This window comes from Zootoca vivipara, chromosome 4 (genome assembly GCF_963506605.1).
Source record: "Zootoca vivipara chromosome 4, rZooViv1.1, whole genome shotgun sequence".
Lineage (NCBI taxonomy): Eukaryota > Metazoa > Chordata > Lepidosauria > Squamata > Lacertidae > Zootoca > Zootoca vivipara.
In genome coordinates this window covers 44337744-44360085 of record NC_083279.1, presented here as the reverse complement: position 1 = coordinate 44360085, position 22342 = coordinate 44337744, and the positions used below count along the sequence as shown (strand labels likewise).

Sequence of the window (22342 nt, the reverse complement as noted above, 5' to 3'; positions counted from 1 at the left end):
TTAAAATGGGGGATATCAGGAAACCATTCTCGGAGACCCCAGCTAGTGAAATCCTTCTCGGACAATGAGACCCCAGAGATAGGAATTATGTTATGTTCCATGACTTGACTTGAATCAAGCAGTCTAATCCGCTAGGGAGGGAGAGGAAGCATCACCTGAGCTCAGTTGTTCCAGGCAGGCTTCCTACACCAGGGAGAGGAGATGCAAAGTAAGAGCATATGGTTCCACTGCCTTCTTCTCATATTTTAATCATGGTTAAAGGGAACAGGAGTGTTATATTTGCACTGTTCTCTAAGGGGGTGGCTTTTAAAAACTAACGGTACCATGCTTTTCTAACTCAAAACCAGAATGTAATGAGATTGGGGTTGGGCTAAATAGGTTTCTAGAGTCACTCCCGAACTCTAGTTGTAAAGACAAGCTTAGCCCTGACAGTACTGTTTGTTGGGATAATGGCTAGATGTTATGGCCAAGTACTAGTGATTTGTTTGCTTATTCCAGACCAAATACATACTTCACTCTTCCCCACTCTGCTGTCTTCCATATTCTCAATTTGTAAACATAAATTTGTAACATCAATTTCTAAACATAAAAAACCCATTCTGACGAATTTAGCTTCAGCAATGGCTGCACTATTTGATATCTTAGCTTGCAATTGTTTGTACACCTGAACTACATCAGTATCATCAGTTACATTTTAGAAAACAGTTTTTGAAATGCTTTGTATTAATACAATTGAGCATGGAAGTTCCACATTAGAAATATTGCTTTGCAAGGGTGATATACTGGCAAAATATGTTACTGTTTTATCTTTTTTCCTATTAATTAGATAGCTGTCCGGCATGCAAAATATTTGGAACTTAGGGTTGGTGGATCTGTAGATGTTCCTGACATATATATCAGTATGGTAAATATGTGACATTCTTCACTGAACTTACTTTATATGTATTAGATACATAGAATTGGATCTTGTGTATCTCTTGTGTGTAAGTGAACTAGGGCACCATCAATGAAAAAGGCACTTTTTTCTGTCCTCATTTTATGGGGGGGGATTTAAGCATGGGCTTAAATGTGTTTAACACAGGCTGGATTGTGCTTTTATGTAGGTGTTTGGAAGCTGAAAACAAAGAATGGTGTTAGCTGTGTGTTTATGCTAAAATATTGTACTACTTACAAAAATATGTAGAGATGTTGGCAAACTTCCAAACTTCAGTGGTGAAAACCTTCTTCAAAGGAGATGGAAACTTTTTAAGCCCCCAAATTCTTCTACAATTCAGATCAAAATTTAAACCAGAGAATAATTTGGAGGCTTCTCCTCTCTCCCAAAACGTTCCCCTGTGCTTAACAAAGCCAACCCCCTCCTACCTCCCGGAGGTGTATCCTCAGCATGAGAACAGAAGTGCTTATCCTTCCAAGGATTGGGCTCTTCCTTGGGGGCAAAGTGCTATGGCATAGGTCCAGAGGCTGTGTAATCTTGTTTTTACTCTGACAAGACAATTTTTTAAAAATAACTAAACTAAATGTTTCATTTCTATCCAGCCTTTGTTCCACAGTGATACTTGAGGAACAGTACATATGGCATTCTCAGGTGGTCTGCCATCCAGGTGCTAACTCAGACCTGCTTGGTGTCAGTGAGCTTGCTACATTATGAAAATATAAGGGACAGCTACCTTAGTTTGTAAACCAGTTGAGTAAGGCTGTTTCCCAAGATTCCCTTTTAATGACATAAAGCTATTTTAAATAAAGCAGAATGTACTTTAGCAGTAACATTGGCTTAAATAGCTTAAATGGTCCATATATACATCTTGATGCTGATATTGCCACATTGTTTAAAACTGCTGAGAATGTGAGGCAATGAACGGAATAATAAACTACTGCCATGCGTTCTGTATTAAACAGTGGGCTACTCAGCTTGATGCTGCTTCTTCAATATGGCTTTTAGCAGATTTAGCTCCTTACCTTTGTCCTAGGTCATACCAGTGCTTGTTATTTCTTCTTTTTAAAGGACTCATTTTGCTTTCCCGGGGTTTATGTTGGCTCTACGCAAAAAATTCCATTCCTTATTGAGAACAAAGGAAAAACAAGGGCCAAGGTGACAGTGGATTTATCCAAACACGAAGACTTTGAACTACATTTTCCTTTGCAGTCAGGTATTTATTTGTTTGTTTTAGAACTATAATAAGTTGGGAAAAGTTGTCTGGGTAAAAGAAGAAAAGGCTTAAGCACTTCTACACAAGGAAATATTGTGTAGTTGCTGCATGAATGAAAAAAAAAGGAAAAACACTTCTCTAATGTTCTACAGTGGTACCTCAGGTTATGAACTTAATTCATTCCAGAGGTCTGTTCTTAAGCTGAAACCATTATTAACCTGAGGCGCTCTTTCGCTAATGGGGTCTCCTGCTGCATGCGCGCCTCTGGCACACAACTTCTGCTCGCATCCTGGGGCAAAGTTTGCTTCCAGGAGCATCTACTTCTGGGTTAGCACAGCTTGTTACCTGAAGCGCTCGCAAGGAGGATGGTATGTAACCAGAGGTATTACTGTATAGAAATGTATATAAACATACATCCAGCGAGTTAGTAAAGTTCTTCTTAAAGCTTTTCACATGAGAATCCATGCCAGTAGTCCTCCCCGTGCATTTCTGAGCACCAGGAAAGGGCACAAGGAGAAGGGGAAGACAGAGGATGAGATGGTTGGACAGTGTTCTCGAAGCTACCAACATGTGTCTGACGAAACTGCGGGACGCAGTGGAAGACAGGAGTGCCTGACGTGCTCTGGTCCATGGGGTCACGAAGAGTCGGACATGACTAAATGACTAAACAACAACAACAACAACAACAACAACAACATTAGAGTCCTGGCTTTGCATGAAATTATGGTGGGGCAGAGGAGCATAAAAGAAGGCAGGTTGCACAGCATCAGTGGCCGTAGCTAGCAGAGGACACTGAGAGAGGAAAGTGGTGGGAGAGGTCTCAATAGATGGGGAAGGGAGGGTGGTGTTTTTTCTTTTTAACACGGGGAAATAGCAGAGATGGAAGCTAACACAGAAGAGCTGTTCCCAACTCCCTTCTTGCTGTACTAAAACATTGTTTTAAACTGCCACTTTTTTCCTCAGTGTCTTCCCCCTTTTTTCTGTCTCTGCTTGCTCTACTCAAACTTCTGCTGTTGTTTAAAACCACAATTTTCCTCTCACTGTCAGCCTCTGTTTGCTCTGCTCAACGACCTGCTGTTGTTTAAAACTGCAGTGCCTATTCATCCCTGCTGGCTTTACTCAAACCTATGCTGTTGTTTAAAACCACTATTTTCCTCTCTGTATCCCTCACTTATAATCATATGTCTCCCTCTTCCTTTCCTTGGCTGCCTTATGAGAGCGAGAAAAAGGATGCAGAGCTCTCAGATATTGCATAGTAGTTTCACACAATGTATTTCCTCCCCTAGTACTCTGTGTTGTCTTCAGTATGACGTTCCAGATTCAGTATAACAATTTAGAACAGAATTTTTTTTAAAAAAGTAAACCCCCATATATGTACAGCATCCACAAACTTAACTGAACCTTCTCTAATTGAACAAGTGAACTGTCAGGTTTGCTCTTAAGTCTATTCACCTTAAAGGTACAGTAACATATATCACCCCAGTGTGCGTAGAAAGAGGGCTGCAGAATAGGAGGGAGGCAGCAATATGGGTGGTGTGCGTGCAAGGGGCGCTTCCACCAGTTCCTTTACCAGTGCTTAATGCTGGATCCACCCATGAAATTGACTTTTGCAGCCATTTTTGTTTCTGTTATGGAAGTCAAACCATTTATTTCAATTATTGATGCCATGAGTCGCATGGAGACACCTCAGGCTTGCTGGATGAAATTAAGGGATAGGAAGAGCTAAAGGGAGGCTAATGGAGTCTTGGAAGGAACTTAGCAGGCTGGAGTGGGCCCCATTTGGGCCGCGTGAGATTTGTCTGTGGAGGATATAGAAGCTGGATCCTAGGGAGGGACCCAGCATGCTATCGCTGAGTCATTCCTCATCCACCCAGCCCAAAGTCCTGGATCTGCCTCCTGCACCACTGCTAGTTTCTGCTATGGAAGAGGTGCCGGATGTCAAGTCTGACTCCGAGCCAGCACTATCTCTACCTCTGTTATCCAGGACACTGTGGCTCCGGCTCAGCCCACTAGGAGGATTCCCCATTTGCTTGCCCAGTCCAAAGTTGCACCGTTTGCTACACTTGTCATGCCTGCCCCACTCCTTTATAATGTGAGTCCAAGCTTGCCTAGCCATACCATGCACCTTCTGTGCCTTTGCCCTTTGGATTCTTGCAGAAATCATATTCTGAATTTGAGTTCTTCTTCCGGTGAGAGCCAGGACAATATGGTGAATTGTTTGGTTTGATCTCCCCTTCAATACTTTTCTAAACTCGGAGTCAGCACATGCCGCATGACATAATGGAACCAGGATACTTATGATATGGAAACTTCATGAAATTATTATACCATCAATTCACAATGTGACAAAATTTACTTGGATTGTTTTTGCTATGTCGGAGATGAGTCAACTTCCCTTGTATCAAGCCGCCCTCATTTTTGCCTGTTAAATTATGTTAGCCAGAAACCATGGCTGACATAGCAAACCATTAATAGCCTCCAGAAAGACCACTGCTGTTACAGAAAGTCATATACTGTTGTTCATGTTTTTGATATTTTCAGTGGACTCTGAAGCATTTTAGATTCAGTCAAGATCACTTAAGGTTGTTTACTTCTGTCTTTGCCTATAAGCATCACTGCTGCTTATACACCACAGGGAATATGCTTGTTCTGCTGTTGATGGCTGAGGTAGAATTGTGATAGTTGAAGAAGATGATTGTAAATACATACAAATACTGTAGCAATTGTAGCTATTTACAAAACAGTTTTGAATAATGCCCCCTGTGTTCTGTGAGAGGCTTCAGCACTCTCTAAAACATCTCAAATGTACACCCCACTTAGTTTAAACTTCCTGATGGGTTTGTTTAGGACATGAGAGTCTAGGTTTTCAAGTGTAAGATTCAGAAACTGGTATTTCACCGCATATATGTTTTCCTCAGCCCTGCTTAAATGATGCATATATACAGTCTTCCAAGAAACTAAAAATTGGACATAGCCAATTTTGGAGTTAGTTTTCTACCTTATGCAAATTCTTTTTGTTGTCACCCATCTGTCTTGAGAGACAGTGGAATTGGAGTATGCCTCTGGGGATGAAGTCAAACTTCACAATGCACAAGCCTGAGCAGTTTGTATGCAGGTCCTGGGTTGCCCTGATGACAAGACCCCCGTCTCAGCTTCGCTGATGTGGTTCCACAGGAAAGCAGAGCAATATGTTTGGCACCAGCTTGGCTGCAGGAGTTACTGGAGTGAGATGTACAAGGCACCATGCCGCCTTCTTAGGGACTCCACTCCAGATTTGTATAGGCCTGTTCTTCTGAAGATTTCCCACAAGGCAGAGGATGTTTAGGATCAGAGTTTTTCTTCTAGATGGGCTACCTTTCCAAGTTGATGGGCCCTATCTGCCTGTCACTTCACTCTACAACACTTGCAGAAAACGCCTTCTTGACTGTTGGACCCACTGTTGGTCTCATCTGCTCAATCTGCTGGAGCCTGTCTTTGCATGCAAGGGGAAGTCCCTAACTCATGGAGGGCTTGAAATCTATCAGCTACACTCACCTGGTTTAGCTGGCCATTCATAGCCATTTCCAGGGAGTGATTGCTGTCACATGCTGACAGCTACTAGGGGCCACAGGTGAGAGCTGAGTGCTAACGTGGACAAAATACCCTAGAAGGAGCACGAAGTGTCCCTCACCAGAGGTACTACCCCTACCCTAACAGCATATACGACTTCTAGTGTAATGTAACATGTTCATGTTGTTGACTGCATTGTTATATTTTTAAAATATGGTAAAATATGGTATATGTATTTAAATTAAATAAATAAATAGCCACAGTTAGCATGAAACTGACTTATATAGTTTTATGGGGTAATTTTTCTAACGCAATAGAATTCAAATGTGGGAGAGGTAAAAATGTTACCAAAAAGTCACATGTATTGTGTTAGAAGAAGTTAATGTAACTAGTTTCCTGGGACTTAGCTACATTAGTAAAAAAACAGCTTTTTGAATGTGTTAGAAACATGCAACACCAGATGGCACTGGAGAATAAAAAAGATTCTTTGCAATTTTCCGTAGCGTTTTGTTGTTGTTGTAAAGATTTCATTTCTGACTTCTTTATAGCGTGTGTGTCCCCCCCCCCCCCCCCGTGTGTAGGTCCACCCCTGGCATGTTTTTTGCTTGAAGAAGTATGTGGGACTTTTTTTTTTTTACTGCAATAGGTTAACATTGTGACAAAAAAAATCAGCTCAGTGACTAAAATCAGTAGCTATTGTGGAATATTTTTGTCCACAGTTTTTTCATTCATGACACAAAAATTGTAAATCCTAAGTGGCTGGAATTTGGGAACATTGTTTACTACTGTGCATGTGACAGTAAATAAGGAGAACATGTTAGTTCAATTTATGGGTAAATTCTTCAGTGAACAGTGATCTTGAGGTGAAATCCAATTCTTTTTTTCTTGCAAAAAGGTAAAACCAGCAATTCTGGAAATGACTGTGGAACCACTTCCCTAACTCATTCCTTTCCCCCCTTTTCTTAATCTGCCCTGAGACCTGCGGGTATAGGGCAGTATATAAATTCTAACAATAATTCTAATAATAATAATTCTAATAATAATAATAATTCTAATAATAATAATAATAGCATAGTTCTATAAAGGTAATCAGTACAAATGGTAATAGCATATAAAACACACTCTGTTTTCTGATAGATGCGACACCAGATACTTCCCGTTTCTATACTGCAATTATAAAAGAAAATTCAGCTTTGGACTGTTCACTGAGTTTCACACCAAAAGAAGTAAGTATATGAGATAATAATAAGCAACCATTTTTTTATCATGTGAAAAAGAGTTAACTTGTAATACTTAAAAAAAAACCTGCTGAAGTCATCTTAGTCACTAAATTACTACATAGCAGCATGTATAGCAGTGAAGCATGTACCTTGTCGTCATACCTTGGAATTCGAATGGAATCCGGAAACCAAAACGTTCAGAAGCCCTGTCGGGTGTTTGACTTCCAAAAATAGTTCACTTCTGGGTTTGCATTATTCAGGAGCCAGAACGTCTGAGTACTAAGGCGTTTGGGATCCAAGGTATGACTGTACATAAAGGGGGAGGGATAGTAAGGGGTTTTTCATGGTACTTCTTATTTCTGTTTGTTTGCTGCTCTGAGGAAGCTGCTAGCAGTATTCCCACTGTGCCTGGTAGGAATTGTTAGCCGATTCCCTGCTTCTGTTGCCTGAGAGTCCACGTATTTACCTTTAGAAAACCAGTCTTTATAGGTAAATAGCCTAATTTAGTATCCCTTACTGCCAATAATATTATTTGTAGCCAAGGTCCAGGAATTAGTCAGACAAGATTTTTTTTTTAATGCCATATGATTGGTCTTTAAATATTTACACATCTGTGCATGATGTACTGATTTGCAAGTAAGCATAATCTGTGGTTTTTAAAAGGAAGGTAGGTAAAAATATTAAATTGCTCTATAACCAACGATCTGGGAATAGCGCTGTTCAATGAAGAGTGTAAAATATCTCATTGTAAAGGCTTGAAGTAGTTTTTATTAAATGTGTTTTGGGTATGCCAAGTGCTCCAGTCCATAGGCAAAATCTTTGTTCAATTCAGGCATTCCCACACACACACAGTGTGTGTGTGTGTGTGTGTGTGTGTGTGTGTGTGTGTGTTCTGTATTCCTTTTTGTTATCAGTGAGAAAGTGATGACTTTTTCCCTCTAGGTGGCAGCATATGACTTCAGTCTTCCAATAAATATTAACGTTGATGAGGATGAATCTTCACTGGTCACCAAAAAAACAAATCTTTCTGGTTCAGCAAAGCATATCATTGTCCCACGGCCTCAATTGTTGACTATACCTACTAAAGTGTGCAAAGTTCAGGGAACTGGTAGGTAAACCTTAGAAACAACATAAACATGTGTGCATATCGTAATATAGCTCTCTTGCCTCCCACCTGCACCCTTGAGCTTTTTCTTGATAGAAGTGGCGAAACCAGCTGACAGAGCTGTGCCTTGACAGAGCAGTTATCGCAGTCAAGTGATAACTTGGATGTCTGTCCTGTTTTAAGAGCCGCAGTCAACATTGTACTGAGGATGACAATAATGTCATAGTTAAACAGCAATATAGCTGAGTGCATAAATAAATGTACATAAGTAAAATACACAAAAACCCAAGAAGCAAACTCTATACAAAAAAAATCAAAATGCAACTTCAAAATGCAACATAATTACAGTATGTATCTAGAAAAATCTCATAAATAATGCAAAAAAGCTCTTACATATAATCATACAATTACCAAAATAATTTGCGTACACACTACACAAAACTAATATAAACATACATCCCTACACTCAACAGGCACGCTCTCCTTGCACTGGCCACATCACTCAGTCCACTCAAACATTCTACAACCAATTATCATGCACAGAAAAATAGGGACTGATGTAATTCAGTGGCAAGGAAATGATGCTAGTAATCTTAGATGCATTTAAAATATAATAAACTTTGCATCTTGATTTGTACACATCATTCTATACTTGCTAACTCTGCAGCCTCTCCCAGTCATTTTTCTTGTTTTTCTTGTTTTAAACAGTGTCAACTTCTATTAACCACAGGAAATTGGTCAGCGTGGAAAAAAGTGACTAAATAACTTACATTCCATTTTGGCTCTCTTTAGTTTTGAGTGCAACACTGGGTATAGGGAGGAGACATGTTATAAAGAAGGATTTCCCTCCAAGGCTGCACCCAGACTGGCGGTTTTACATGTAACTGGCTACCAAAAGTTACACAGGCATTACACAGTGGTTACATTCAGTGATCAAGCACTGATTGTACCCCACTTCTCTGTGTTCTGCATCCCTACCAGGGAGTAAGCCCGAATGAAAGTAATGGAGCTTATTCCTGAGCATGCATGCATAGGACTGTGCTGTAGTTGTTTGGACCAATCAGGAAATCCCTGAAGCTCTTTAGTCAGGTATAAGCTTTATAGCACAATGCGCTATGCCAGTGCAGTGATACCTTGATTCTCAAACTTAATCCGTTCCTGAAGTCCATTCTAAAACCAAAGCATTCCAAAACCAAGGCACGCTTTCCCATAGAAAGTAATGCAAAATGGACTAATCCATTCCAGGCTTTTAAAAACAACCCCTAAAACAGCAATTTAACATGGATTTTACTATCTAACAAGACCAATGATTTATCAAATGAAAGCAATACAGTGGACGCTCGGGTTGCGAACGTGATCTGTGCGGGAGGCACATTTGCAACCCGCAGCATTCGCAACCCGCGTCTGCACATGTGCAGGTCGCAATACGGTGCTTCTGCGCATGCGCAAAACGCGATTAAGTGCTTCTGCGCATGTGCTTCTGGGTTCGGTGCGGAGTGCAACCCGAAAAGACGCAACCTGAAGCAGCTGTAACCCAAGGTATGACTGTAATCAATATACTGTACTATAAAATAAATAAGACAGTATTGTAGATGATAAAAATTAAAATTATTTTTTCCCTTACCTGCACTGATGATACTCATTGTTTGGATGGGGAGCTTTTATCCATTTCCGCAGTCACACAATCAATCAGTAGCTGATCTGGGTTCCACACAGTCACAAAAACAAATTAACCGAATAAACCTCAAAAACAAAAACGCAAAATAAATAGCAAAAACAAAAGAGCCAAACGTAATCCATTCCAGAAGTCCATTTGACTTCTGAAATGTTCAAAAAAGCAAGGCGCAGCTTCTGATTGGTGCAGGTGCCCTGGAAACAATAGCCAACAGCCGCATCGGATGTTCGGCTTCCGAAAAATGTTCAAAAACTGGAACACTTACTTCCAGGTTTTCGGTGTTTGAGAACCAAGGCATTTGAGAACCAAGGCATTTGAGAACCAAGGTACCACTGTATAATGCCACCAAATACAATGCCATAAGTGTTGCAGATTTTTAGGAATTGGGTGCAAGATACCATAATATGATGTAAAGGTGAATCGGTCATAAGACATGCCTGATAGGCTCTTGTAGCAGTTGGTCCCCTCTTCCACCAAGCTTTTCTTTTTTCATTGTAATAGCTAGCCTTAATAATGATTACAATGCAAATGTGGCACACTAACTCAGAAGAAAGTCATTTCAAAGTGTGCATAGCACCACAGCCTTAAAAGTATTTTATCAAATTCTAGGCTGTATATAGTACTTTTATTTCTTAATTTCAATGCAGCAATTACTCTATGAAATAAAAAGTAATGCTATTATTTCTTTCTGTTTCTATTATTCCTTTAGCTATACTTAAATTTGAGCAGCAAGCATAATCAATACACTTTTTTGTAAAAATGTAAGTGCCATTACAATAATAGAGAGGCTAATAATGGGTTTATGACATTCTGTAGTTTCAGAGAAAATAGTATGACTTGAACTCTCCATCATTAGTGAAAATTACTTTTCGACTATGATTAAAATAGATGGATTTAAATGCTACTTCAATTCAGTTTGACTTAATTAGCAGCAACTCTAAAGCACTTCACATTGTCTTTGAAGAATACTGTATTTTTTGCTTTAAATTCATTTGAAAAGAAGGAGATACTGACCTCCTCGTGATAGGTATACGAAAAGACATCCCTTTTATTATGCTTTAATGTTATTTTCTTCTTGTTATTTTGGGTGCAAATTTAAAAGTTTAATGCTCATTATATGTAGGTTTAATTCAGACCTTGTAACCTAGTCCGGCATACCATAGTTTCAAGGCTGGAATCAGGCTGTAGACTCACACAATTTTACTCTTTTCCTTTCTCTCCTGCCCAGGTTTCCTCCAATACTTAATGATTTTCTCTAACCAATAGTTTGCTATGACATCTAGATCAGCAAACTACAATTAAGACTGCTTCCAAGTCACGGTTTGCAAATTCTTCAAATTATGAAGATTCAGATGTCTTGTGGCTTGCAAATTTATTATGACATAAGCTTTTGTAGACCACTCTCAACTTCCTCAGATCCATTTTATAATCCAAAACTGACAAGTTTTGGCGGGACAGTATGTAGGAGAGTGAGGGCACAGTGAAATGATATTCAAAAAGAACAGATAATAAAAAAATGGCAGTGACTAATTAAAGTTTACTTGCTCATCATAATCTGTCAGAAATGCCCTTTTGCATTCTATGTAGGACAAACAGGTCAATCTCTAGACAAAACAATAAATTAACACAATCTGATTCAGCACTGACAGTACCCAGAAACCTGGATGGGGGAACATTTCAACCCTACCAACACCCTGCAACCGACCATAAAAATGGCCATCCTTGAACAAAGGAATTAGAACTCAGCAAGCAATCCAATTTTATCACCTTAGATTGAGATTATACATTTTTATTAAATTACATGTTTTAATTAGCTAACGAATGGCAGGATGTTTGTGTTAAAAGCAACATTGCTTTGTTAATTTGTCACTGTCATTACTGTACTTTGCTTTCCTGTAATTGTCACTGTTTGTTCTTTCAGCGTATCGTTTCTCTTTGACTTCACTCTCATATAGCCAGGGCCGGCCCACCTGTGAGGCAGGGTGAGGCTGCTGTCTTGGGCAATAGAAGGCAACTGTGGGCACTCTGCCCGCTCTGCTGCCATTGGCAGAGAAGTGGTACTGGCAGCAGCACTGGTGAGATCTTGCGAGGACTTGCATAAGTCCTCGCAAGATCTCACCAGAAGCCTTGCAACCCAGGTAAAAGAGGCTGTGGCAGTGGAGTGGCATGGCAGCAAATTCTCATTTTGCATCAGGTGGTGAACAGGACACACCACCCCTCCATATGGCCAGCAGCAGATGGGAGCATACCAGGGAGTGGAAGGAGCATGATGGTCAAGTTGGCATGGCACAAACATGCCAACAGGAGCACCAGATTGGCCCAACTGATGTGATTGAACCATGCCATTCTTGAAGTGCCCTTCCTGCTCTCCATCATGGTATGATGCAGGATTACACTTGATGAAATGGACTGTGCTCTATTATAATTCATACCGGAATAATGGTGTTAGCCTTCAAACTACTCAACAATTCTGTGGCAAAGTTGCCACAGTACTCTTTGTTTTGCCCTTCTGTAAATGGGCAAACTATGTTTGAGTTGGGGGGAGGAAGTGAAGAAGAGAGTCCAGACTGTGAGAGCCTGTGGCATGTTCTTGTGGAGGGTCAGATTTGTGACATTTGAGGCAATGTCTCAATCAAACAGTGAAAGTAAGTCAGTTCCAGGAACGTCTAAGTGATTATAGATTTTAAACAAAGGATACTTGCAGAAGCATGTGTCCAGAGCTTAAAAATAACTATGTGTATTTTTTTCTTCTTTCAACAGTATTACAGCCACCACTGCAAGTTTCTCCTTTAGAAATCATATTTCAGTATTGTAGGAGAAGTTTGAAGTTGGGTGTTATAAGTGACAGCAGTAACATAAAGGTAGGTATGTTACAGAGATGATTGGATCTTCCAGTTCTGCTTTACTCTTGTTCTGTAGTGAATCATTAAACGGAGGTACATTTATTGTTCATGAGAAATGTGCTTTCTGTTTGTTAAATGACAAAAGCCTTGGTTAATAAAAATATTTTCAGTTTGGGTCTGAAACTCAACCATGAGGGAAACAGATGCATCTCTAAGAGGAGATCATTCCAGAGTTGTTGCTACCGTAGAGGTCTTTCTACACATCTTCTCACTTGACATTCCAGTGGGGACCACAAGCAGACAATCCCTTTCCTGATGATTTTAAGGATCAAGTTGGCTGGTATTGGAGGAGGTGCTTCTGCAGGTTATTTGGACTCTGGGCCATTCAGGGCTTTGTAAAACATCACCAACACATGGAATTGAGCCTGGTAGCACACAGAGAAGCTAGTGCAGAGCTTTTAGGAATGCTGTACAATAATCCGAAAGTGAGGTCACTAGAACATGTGTTACTGATGTCAGGCTATCCTGATCCAAGAATAGCTGCACTGGTCAGCCAGTTGTAGCTGGAAATAGGCACTCCTTGCCACCAATGTCACCCGGATCTGCAATGACAACCAAGGTCAAGGAGTGCACCCAAGCTGTGTACCTCCTGTATTGGGGGGACAACGTCTACTCCATCCAAAACAGGCTACCTTCCAAGTTCCTGGACTGAAGAACTGTCTATCCGCAGTACCTCTGTCTTATGTGAATTAAGTTATAGTCTATTGCTCTTATCCATACTACATGGTAAGTACCATTATGAGCTCTAATCTGTGTTTGGTTATTTTCACTATGAGACTGGATCTACCTGTGCTCCAACCGTTGTTCAGCCTGTTTTATAGCCCAGAGTACCAAGGAACATTCTGAGCTTCACCAGAGCAGAGAGGGCATTGTGGAGTGATCACATTGATATCCTTACTCATTTTGCCATTCCACAACAAGACTTAAGTCTATTGAAGCAGGAGTCAACCAAATGAATGACATTTCTGGGGCCTACCTCCACATTTCAAGGAAGGATGGCCACATATGGTTTTTCCAGTTTGTTACCACTAGTTCCACTTCCAATATCAAGTGCTTTGTTTAGGACTTGCCTCAGCTCCATGAGTTTTCATGGACTTGTCTGTTGCCTTAATAACATATTTCCAGACTAAAGGGTTTTGTTTCCATCCATACCTGGATGACATCCTGATGTCACTGTTTTTGTGTGATACAATTAAGTGTTGCTCCTGAAGTTTTTCAGTTGTAGCATGGTGTGGTGTGGAACTGTGTGGCTGCCGTCCCAGCACTGATTTTACACCAGCTTTCCTGGACAGGTCTAGGGTGGCACAGATTGACAGCAAAGTTGAATGTGCTGTAGCAACACTGGTATCAGGAGGACAGCTGCATGACTTTGCTATCATATGGACTGCTACTGAGGTTTTGGGAACATAAGCTTGAAATCTGAGCGGTGGGACATGACTTTGTGAACTCCAGTCTCCTGAATGTTGATTAAAAACAGATAAGTATATCTTGCTGCAGTAATGAAAGTAATGGCCCAACTTTTTCGTCCACATCTTTCTGCAGAAGCTACACCTGAATAACGTCTCAAAGAAACAGATTACTTGGAGATTTGATCTTGATGCTGCTGGCAAAGCAGTAGATAATGGCATCTTCAAATTTAGTTTGTTTACTGGAGTTCTCTATCCAGGCCAATCTACAGTTGTTACCATATGCTTCTGTCCATGTAAGTATTCCCCCAAACCTGATTCAGTTTGCTCTCTCTTTCTGTATTTAAAATTAATGCTCTTTGTTTAAGCTTCCGCCTTTGAAAGGGTTTTGAAGACTCTGAAAAGCAGCAGCACCATTTATATTTCCTATTCTGTTTTAAAGCAAACACAATTTTCACTGAATGTTTGCAAAGTAGTTGATTGGTACCGGAAGAACACAAGTTGTAAATTCTGTATGCATAAACAACCATAAGCTAGGGAGGTTGACTTGATTCTGAACAAAATTTAATTTGCTGATGCTCAGAATTGCTCCTATCTGTTGTCTTATGAAAAGTGTACTTGCAATGTGTTTATAGGAGCTCGGGAAACATCAGTTTCTATCTTGAAACAAATATGCAAGCCAGGATGAATCAGCTGAGCTCCACATTCCACCATTCAGGAACTGGATTTTGGTCTGGGAAATACTAAGAAGGAAGTCAAGGTTGCTTTGCTGCAGCCTCAGACATTGCTGCTTTATTGCATAACATATTTGACATAGTCAAGGGCTTACAAGTCTCCTGAGACTAGGCCTGTGTCATGGATAATTCCTACTAGTACAGCTGTGAACTCACCTCTCTTCAAAGCCAGCCTGTCTAAAACTTTGCTTGCTGTGCATCTATGGAATGTTTGATAGAGATACTACAAAGAGAAATAGGGTCTTAGCACTTTCCTTTCTTACTTAGAACATTTTCTGTTGCGTTATGTTGGAAAGTTCAGTAATGAAAAGGGCTAGTGATAGAAACATCACAAAGTGTGTATTTATAGGAACAGGGAGCTATAGTTTTATCAAGATTGGTACAAGCAAGTTAACTGCTAAATCAGCCATTCAGTAAGTCCACAAAAATAATTACTCCACTTTTCCCTGTCCTGTTTACTTATCCATACATTTTGATGATAGTAGTATGTCAAATAAAGGTGAAAAAGATACCGTATTTAAGGCTTTCATACCTAGCTGCTGGGAAGCAGTTTTTGCTTGACTAGATGAAGAGTAGTACAAGCCTGTGTCAACCTATGAAGATATTAATTGTGAACTTGCTCACTACTGATGTTGTATCAAAAGTTGTCAAAGAGAGTATGTTATCTTTTAAACTTGGCAAGAATGAAGTAAATGGTAAAGATCTTTGAAGTGAGTCATTGCCCTTCATAAAAGCTGGGCCCCTTTACAAAAACTTCCAGCTGGTATAAAATGCTGCAGCTAGGCTAGTTACCTCCAGCACACACCTCCACTGCTTAAAAACTTGCACTGGCCTCCAATCAATGTTCTTAAGACTCATAACAACTTAGGTTCATGATACCCCTGTCCGATCACTGAGATCTTTGAGGGAGTCCCTGTTACTGGTTCCCATGACTCACATGCATTATTCATATCTAACACATGCTGTGTGTTCAGCATTCTAGGTCCGGTCCTTGGACCTCTTAACTGAGATCAGGCACGCCTCTCCTTGATGACCCTCATGTGTTTGGTGACCACTTTTTAAAAATTTCAGCAAGCATTTAAAATGTGATTTTATGGTTAATTTTCATTTATTTTATGCTATATCTTTATTGAATCCTTCTTGGGCTCCTATAGAAAATGTAGTATATAAAGTTGTTTTTTTTAAAAAAGCCTTTTTGTAAAATAACTTCCTAGAAAAATCTGTTGAATCCAACAGAAATGCTACAGCTTAGCATGCTTAGCAAGAATCTAGTCTAATCTGCTGCTTAAAAAGCACACTTAATTTATGTTAATATGGATAACCATTACATTTTTTTCCAGATTCAGCTGGGGCATATACAGCTCAAGTGCCAGTTCTTCTGAATGAAGATGTATCTGTTTACCGAATAGTCACTTTATCTGGGTCTATGACGTCATCCAAGATCAACTTTGAACCTCAGCTCGTGATACTGACTCCAGTTCCTCTCAATGTGGAAACAGGGGTAGATGTCTGTATAATTCCTCAGAATTATTTAAGGTAAATTACAATTTACCTAAATTACAGTTTAAGTTGCAATCAAGTATAAACTGCTTTCCCCTACTGGAGTTCTTCTGTAAAACTCTCATTAATTTAAAGGGTGAGTTTATACATATGAGAGGAAGTGACATTCTTTTTAAAAACAAAACAACAACAACAACAACAACAACATGAGATTAATTTATGCCTTCTCTTTTCAAAATAACGTCTTGTGCTGCTGGTAAATGAATAGGGGAAAACAGTTGCAACAAATTGTGAAGTTGCAGGATAGCTTATCTGTGAGACAGGCTTACCTACATCGCTTTTCCTAATTCTTACAATAATATGTATTAGGGATCTTGGGTTAATTAATTATGCCTTATTATGTGTCAGTAATTTGTTGTGAGATGGGGTATGGAATTAGATCAGAGCAGATGGCCAGATCCAGAAGTGAAAATCCTCTGCAGGCCACTTGGACAGGTGGGCAGGTAATATGATGACAGGAGGTGACAGAAATTTCAAGTCACAATTGCAAATAAAAATTCTTCTGTTGTAGCCATAGCTTGAAGCAGAGCTTTTTGAATTTGGTGCCTTCTTTTTACTTTGCGTGACATCAGAAAAAAAGGTACCTAATTGAAAAAGTGCCAAATTCAAGCCATGCCTACAGAGAATGCTTTCTTGAGTCTTTTTTTTTTTTTTGGAACTTCGGCTTGAATTGTTTTTCTACTTTCCAGTGCCTGATGTCTTATGATGCCAGACATGGAGAAGATACAATAAGTATGCGCCTATGTGCTAGTTCAGGACCAGACATCATATCATCTAAGCCTATGCTGGACTGTTTTGACATGCTACAGGCTTTTTTTCTGGAAATGCATTGCGTTGGGCAGAAAGGGAAGTTGGTCCGCTGAAGGCTCTTTCTGTAGCATCCATAGGGCTGCCAGGACAGCTCTGCTTGGGCACAGCATCATATCTAGAATATGATTTAGTAAGGAACGTCTTAGACCTGTTTGCCATTTAGTTATACCATTTACTACCTAGCCTATTATGTTACTTAACCTCCAGCTACCCAAACCTTTGGGCTTTTTTTTGGTGCCGTAGAGCAGGCACGTCCAACAGGTTGATCGTGATCTACCGGTAGATCACTGGACGTCTGTGGTAGATCACTGGTAGATCACTGGCTCCCCAAAGAAGCTCAACAACTTTGGATCCCCTAAAAAAATGCTCAACATTTTAGCCATTCCCCCCCCCCCAAGGGCTTTCCTCCCGCCTCAGAAAAGCTCAACAATGGGCCTTCCTAAAAAAATCTCAACAACTTTGATCTGAACCCCCCAAGAGGGGGTAGATCACTGCCAGTTTTTAACTCTGTGAGTAGATCACAGTCTCTTCAGACTTGGCCACCGCTGCTGTAGAGGTTCAACTAGCCTTGTAGGATTGTGCTAATTGTAGGACTGTGTTCACCAAAATATATAAGTTGGTGCTTTTATAGGTTTTTGGTCTACACATTCCTTTATTATTTAGAATGAATTGGATCTGAGGAACTATTCATGCATGCCCTGGAGGGCTTTGGATGTGTTTTTCTTAAATAACTCATCACGTCACATCATAAACCTCTTTTAGAACTTGAACAGGGTATCAGCTTGTGATATACTGCAGTTGGAACAGAAAGTTGTTGAACTTTTTTTAGGGGAAGACAAAGTGGTGGAGCTTTTTTTAGGGAGGGAGGTCATAAAACGCTTAAAAAACCCTGTGACAATAACAAGTGGGCAAAGTGATAAAGATAAGCTTAGTATCACAAACGATCGCCCATTTTACGGACAGAATGAGGGCAGCAGGGGGGGGGGGCGGAGACTTCCACCACAATTCTAATTACGGCTGGCAATTTAAAGGCAACCCACGATTGACCACAATCTTTTGGGGCTTGGCCTGTTGATTGTGATCAACCTGTTGGACATCACTGTGATATAGCATGGGGTTGTGCCTTTCCACATGAAGAAGGAAGTTCTACTGAGTGTTCAAGCCCTTGACTTTGCTAAAAATTGTTCTTTGTACAAACACTAAATGGTGTTCCTAGCTGAAGTGGCTTTGCAAACAGACTCAACAAAGCAATATGCAAAATCAGCTTGGTGTTCCTCTAAATTTTACTCTTCAAGAAGCTGGATAATGTAACAGTATAAACATAAATGAAAATTATGAATAAGTTTTAATATAACCTGAAGTCCTTCACCTTTTGTTTATGAACTCCCAAGTAAGAAGTGCTTGTTTAATACAAACTAGCTGTTACTTTACTCAAAGGATTCTCATCTGACAGCTAATTAGAAAATGTTTTCCCCCCTTAAAGTAATTCTCTGAAAACAACTGTGAAAATATATTCTTCAACTTTGTTACATTGATCCTTTGGGACTACATATCTTACTGCTTCTTCTTTTTTAAATAGTTCGACAGTCTTGCAAGTTGAAATTTCAGAATCGGACTCTAGAGAGGATGTTCATCAGATTGATCCTTTAACAGTGGATTTTCCAAATGGCAATGTAATTCAAGTGACATCAGAAGGAACCAATATTGGATTTACCTGCCATGTCAGTTTCTGTTCTTCAAAGCCTGTTTCCTTTTTGAAGAATGTACTCTTTGTTGATGGAGAAAAGAACAGGTAGTCACATTTAGGTACTTCTATGTGTAGAAATAACTTGGGGAAATTCTTAAAAGATGTTACTTAGCTGAGGGGAAGTGTCTAAAAAACGGAGAAAGATGTAGTCAGATTATGTCTTGAGGGCAAATCTCATTTGAAATGCTACTGCTTGAAATGGTTGATTTACTACATAGAGAGAATTCCAAAGAACATGTGACCCAGTGCCGGTTCCAGGATTTTGGTGGCCTGCAGGAAAAAAGACCTAACTTTGTAGAGCCAGTGAAGTGGCCAAATAATCCATCCACCTGAGTGAAGAGGGGATGGCTCCTCACCTTTTCACTAGTGGTTTCCTCTTTCCCACTCACCTGCAGAAGTGGGACTGAAGAGGAGGAAAAGGACACTGTGTAGCCTTTTTAATAGGAGGTGTGGCAGCATAGCTCAAGTTCATTCTGGTATAGAAATAGGTTCATGAGAGTTACACCAGGTGCCAGGACTATGGGGAGAGCGGAGACAAAAAACAAGAAGACAGTTGCAAGAAATGGGGCATGCTCAGCACAAAAGCTCTGTATATTGACTGCTTTTTTATCTTGGCTCGGCTCATCCTGACTGACCTGTTGGTCCTTTGGAGCCTGCAGCTACTCTTTCTCCTTCTCCTGGCCATCAAAGAGAGAAGTGGCAGTGCTTTTTTCTCCCCAGGGTGAACTCGCTGGAACTAAGTTCTGAGGTGGGTTCCAGAACCTCTCAGGTGAGTTCCAGCGGCTATCAGGTGGCTGCCATTGCCATTCTAAGAGAAAGAGGAAGGTGTTCGTGGTGAATTCTGGCACCTCTTTTTTCTAGAAAAATAGCCCTGGAAGGTGGGTCTGTGGGCTTGTAGTAAAGTTACAAAAGAAACAGCAACAGAGGGAGGTGAGCAAGCATGTAGCTGATTGCTACTCCTTCTCACCATTGTAATTTCTTGGGCGTTTCCCAGTTTTATTTATTTATATTACTTAATATATTTATAAATTGTGCTTCCTTCAAAGGAGCTCAGGGCCATGTGCAACACACATATTAACATTATAACACAAACAATAAAAACATGCTAAAAAGAAGTAATAACAATTCAGTAAACACTGATTCAGATATTGTTGTTGAGCATCAAGTGGCGAGAGTGTTGGACTAGGACGTGGGAGATCAGGGATTGAATCTCCACTCAGCCAAGGAGCTCACTGGGTGACCTTGGGCCTGTCCATAGCTGCCAAGTTTTCCCTTTTCTCGCGAGGAAGCCTATTCAGCATAAGGGAAAATCCCTTAAAAAAAGGGATAACTTGGCAGCTATGGGCCTGTCACAGTCTCTGAGACTAACTTACCTGGCAGGGTTGTTGTGAGGATAACATTTAGAGGGAAAAGAAGTGTGCATGCCACCTTGAACTCCTTGGAGAAAAGGTGGGATTTAAATATAATAAATAAATTAACTCACAAAAGCCTGGGTAAATAAAGTGACGCCTGAAGACCAAGAATGAGTTAATAGCTCTGTCCTGTTTTTGGAGTGCTGCTCAATTAGTATAAGTTTAAAATAAGCTTTTGTATATTCACAATGCACAATTATAGTATAAAATTTATATTTCTACCCCCCAGAATTATAACGTCCCCAGATGCCTAACAAAATGGATAAACATTTCTAGAAAACATTAAAAACCCATCCCATGAAATAATGTCAGGCAGCAGAAGACTAAAACAACCAGCAATTATGCCATAAATGCTCTCTAGAGATGTTTTCCTAACTCATGGTCTTAAAGGTGTAGCAAAATAACAAACCTGACTAGGAATGCATAAATCATGAAAAGCTTAATAAGCAGGTGATGCTGTTGTTTTGGGAGTTGTCTATCTTTAAGCACGTTAAACATGCTTTCTATTCTCAGGCTTTCTATCCCCACGGCTGAAAATTACTGAAAGTCACCAGTCACAAGATTGAGGCAGAGCTTGGCATAATCAGCTAGCAATTACATCATTTCCTACTAATATCTAATCCATGTTTCAAAATTTCTAAATTGTTTGTACAAGGATTTTCCTTGTGGACAGGAGTTCCATAACTCAGCTTTCCTTAAGCTACATACATACACTTCCTCCGGAGGTATTATAACAGGCTTCCCATTTTAGGCAGAATTTGCTTTGTTGTGTTTCTCTGTTGCTTGGTGTGCTTATTGCTTCCCCTTCTACTAAAATGAATGAAAGTGTTTATGTGCAGGAATATGAATGTATGCATTGAAAAAGGCCATCAATATATTGTTGTACTCCATCACCCATCACCAGGGTGGCCCTTGGTCAGGGATGATGGGAGCTGTAGTCTAACAACTACTGAAGGATCATGGGTTTCCCATGCTTGCATTGCAATGCTTGCATTACAGTCTTGGGTTTGGGACCCTGGTATCGAAGAAACTGAATGTGTTAACTGAAAATACCTCCTGTTGTTGTATTTCTAGATTCCCACTTCAGGTGTCTGCAACGGCAGAGAATTGCCTCCTTACTGTATATCCCTACCTGGCAAGCCACCTTACCAACCAACAAATTACCCTGAGAAGTGGTGAGCATGGAACGTTTTATCTACTTAGACTGAAGTTTCATTTTAAAGGATAGCTCAACTACTTATCATAGTTAACACATTATAGTAAGATTATCCTTAAAAAGGGCTTCTAATTTTCTTTGGCAACCAAACGGCATTTCAATTGTATGTCCTGTACAAGCTGATACTTTGTGTGGATGGGAAAGAGTAGCAGTGAAAACTTAAAATGCCCAGTGTTATTCAAATGAAGAAAAACAGATAATAAGCAGGAGGGGAGAGAGAGAGAGGTGTGTGAGGAGCAATGAGTAAATCAAGAATGAATAAATTTGCAGAAGATGAGGTTAATCAGCAGCGGTAAATGGAAGCTGGTTCTCCACATACAAAGTTAGATAACTCTCACAACCTCTCTTTCTGTCTCACACCCCTTCCTTCCCATCCCATCCAGTCATCCATCCACATATCTCAACCAGCTGTTTATATGTGTCCCCCCCCTCCATACCCTCCCTTCCCTGGCTCCAATCGGGACTTCTCTAATGCTGCAGATGCTGCTGAGAACTTGATGTGGGGTGGGAGGAGCTGGCTGCTTTGCAAATCACCTCTTCACTTTCTACAGTTTGGATAAATTTTGCAATTTGAGCAACTGATAGCATTGGAAGGGGCTCTCCTCTCAGATTCCTGGTTCACCACTTTCTTCTTCATTCCCACTGCTCCACTATCAGCCAACACCAGCTCTACCAATGCTGTTGGTGCACAGCTGCCACCACAAACTAGTATCTGGAGGAGTAGGAGGAATATGAGAACTTGAAAGGACGGAGGAGCTTGCACACCCAACAGCCGAACCCGTTAGAAATGAGTTTTGGGCTTAGGTACTCCTTTCAACCCACAAACTCTTAGATTCCCCCAGCTTGTCCAGGATCACC

General features: G+C 40.3%; 1 protein-coding gene across 2 annotated transcripts in view; it reads left to right on the top strand.

Annotated features, from left to right (window-relative positions):
• Window positions 1-22342, top strand: part of CFAP47 (cilia and flagella associated protein 47) — a 194532-nt gene that overhangs the window by 27054 nt on the left and 145136 nt on the right. For both annotated transcript variants that reach the window (XM_060273534.1, XM_060273533.1), the window contains exons 19-27: window positions 827-904; window positions 2003-2147; window positions 6834-6922; window positions 7859-8024; window positions 12457-12557; window positions 14142-14301; window positions 16080-16275; window positions 18689-18901; window positions 21343-21443. In XM_060273534.1, the coding sequence (XP_060129517.1) occupies window positions 827-904; window positions 2003-2147; window positions 6834-6922; window positions 7859-8024; window positions 12457-12557; window positions 14142-14301; window positions 16080-16275; window positions 18689-18901; window positions 21343-21443 (1249 nt within the window). The remainder of the gene's footprint in view (window positions 1-826; window positions 905-2002; window positions 2148-6833; window positions 6923-7858; window positions 8025-12456; window positions 12558-14141; window positions 14302-16079; window positions 16276-18688; window positions 18902-21342; window positions 21444-22342) is intronic.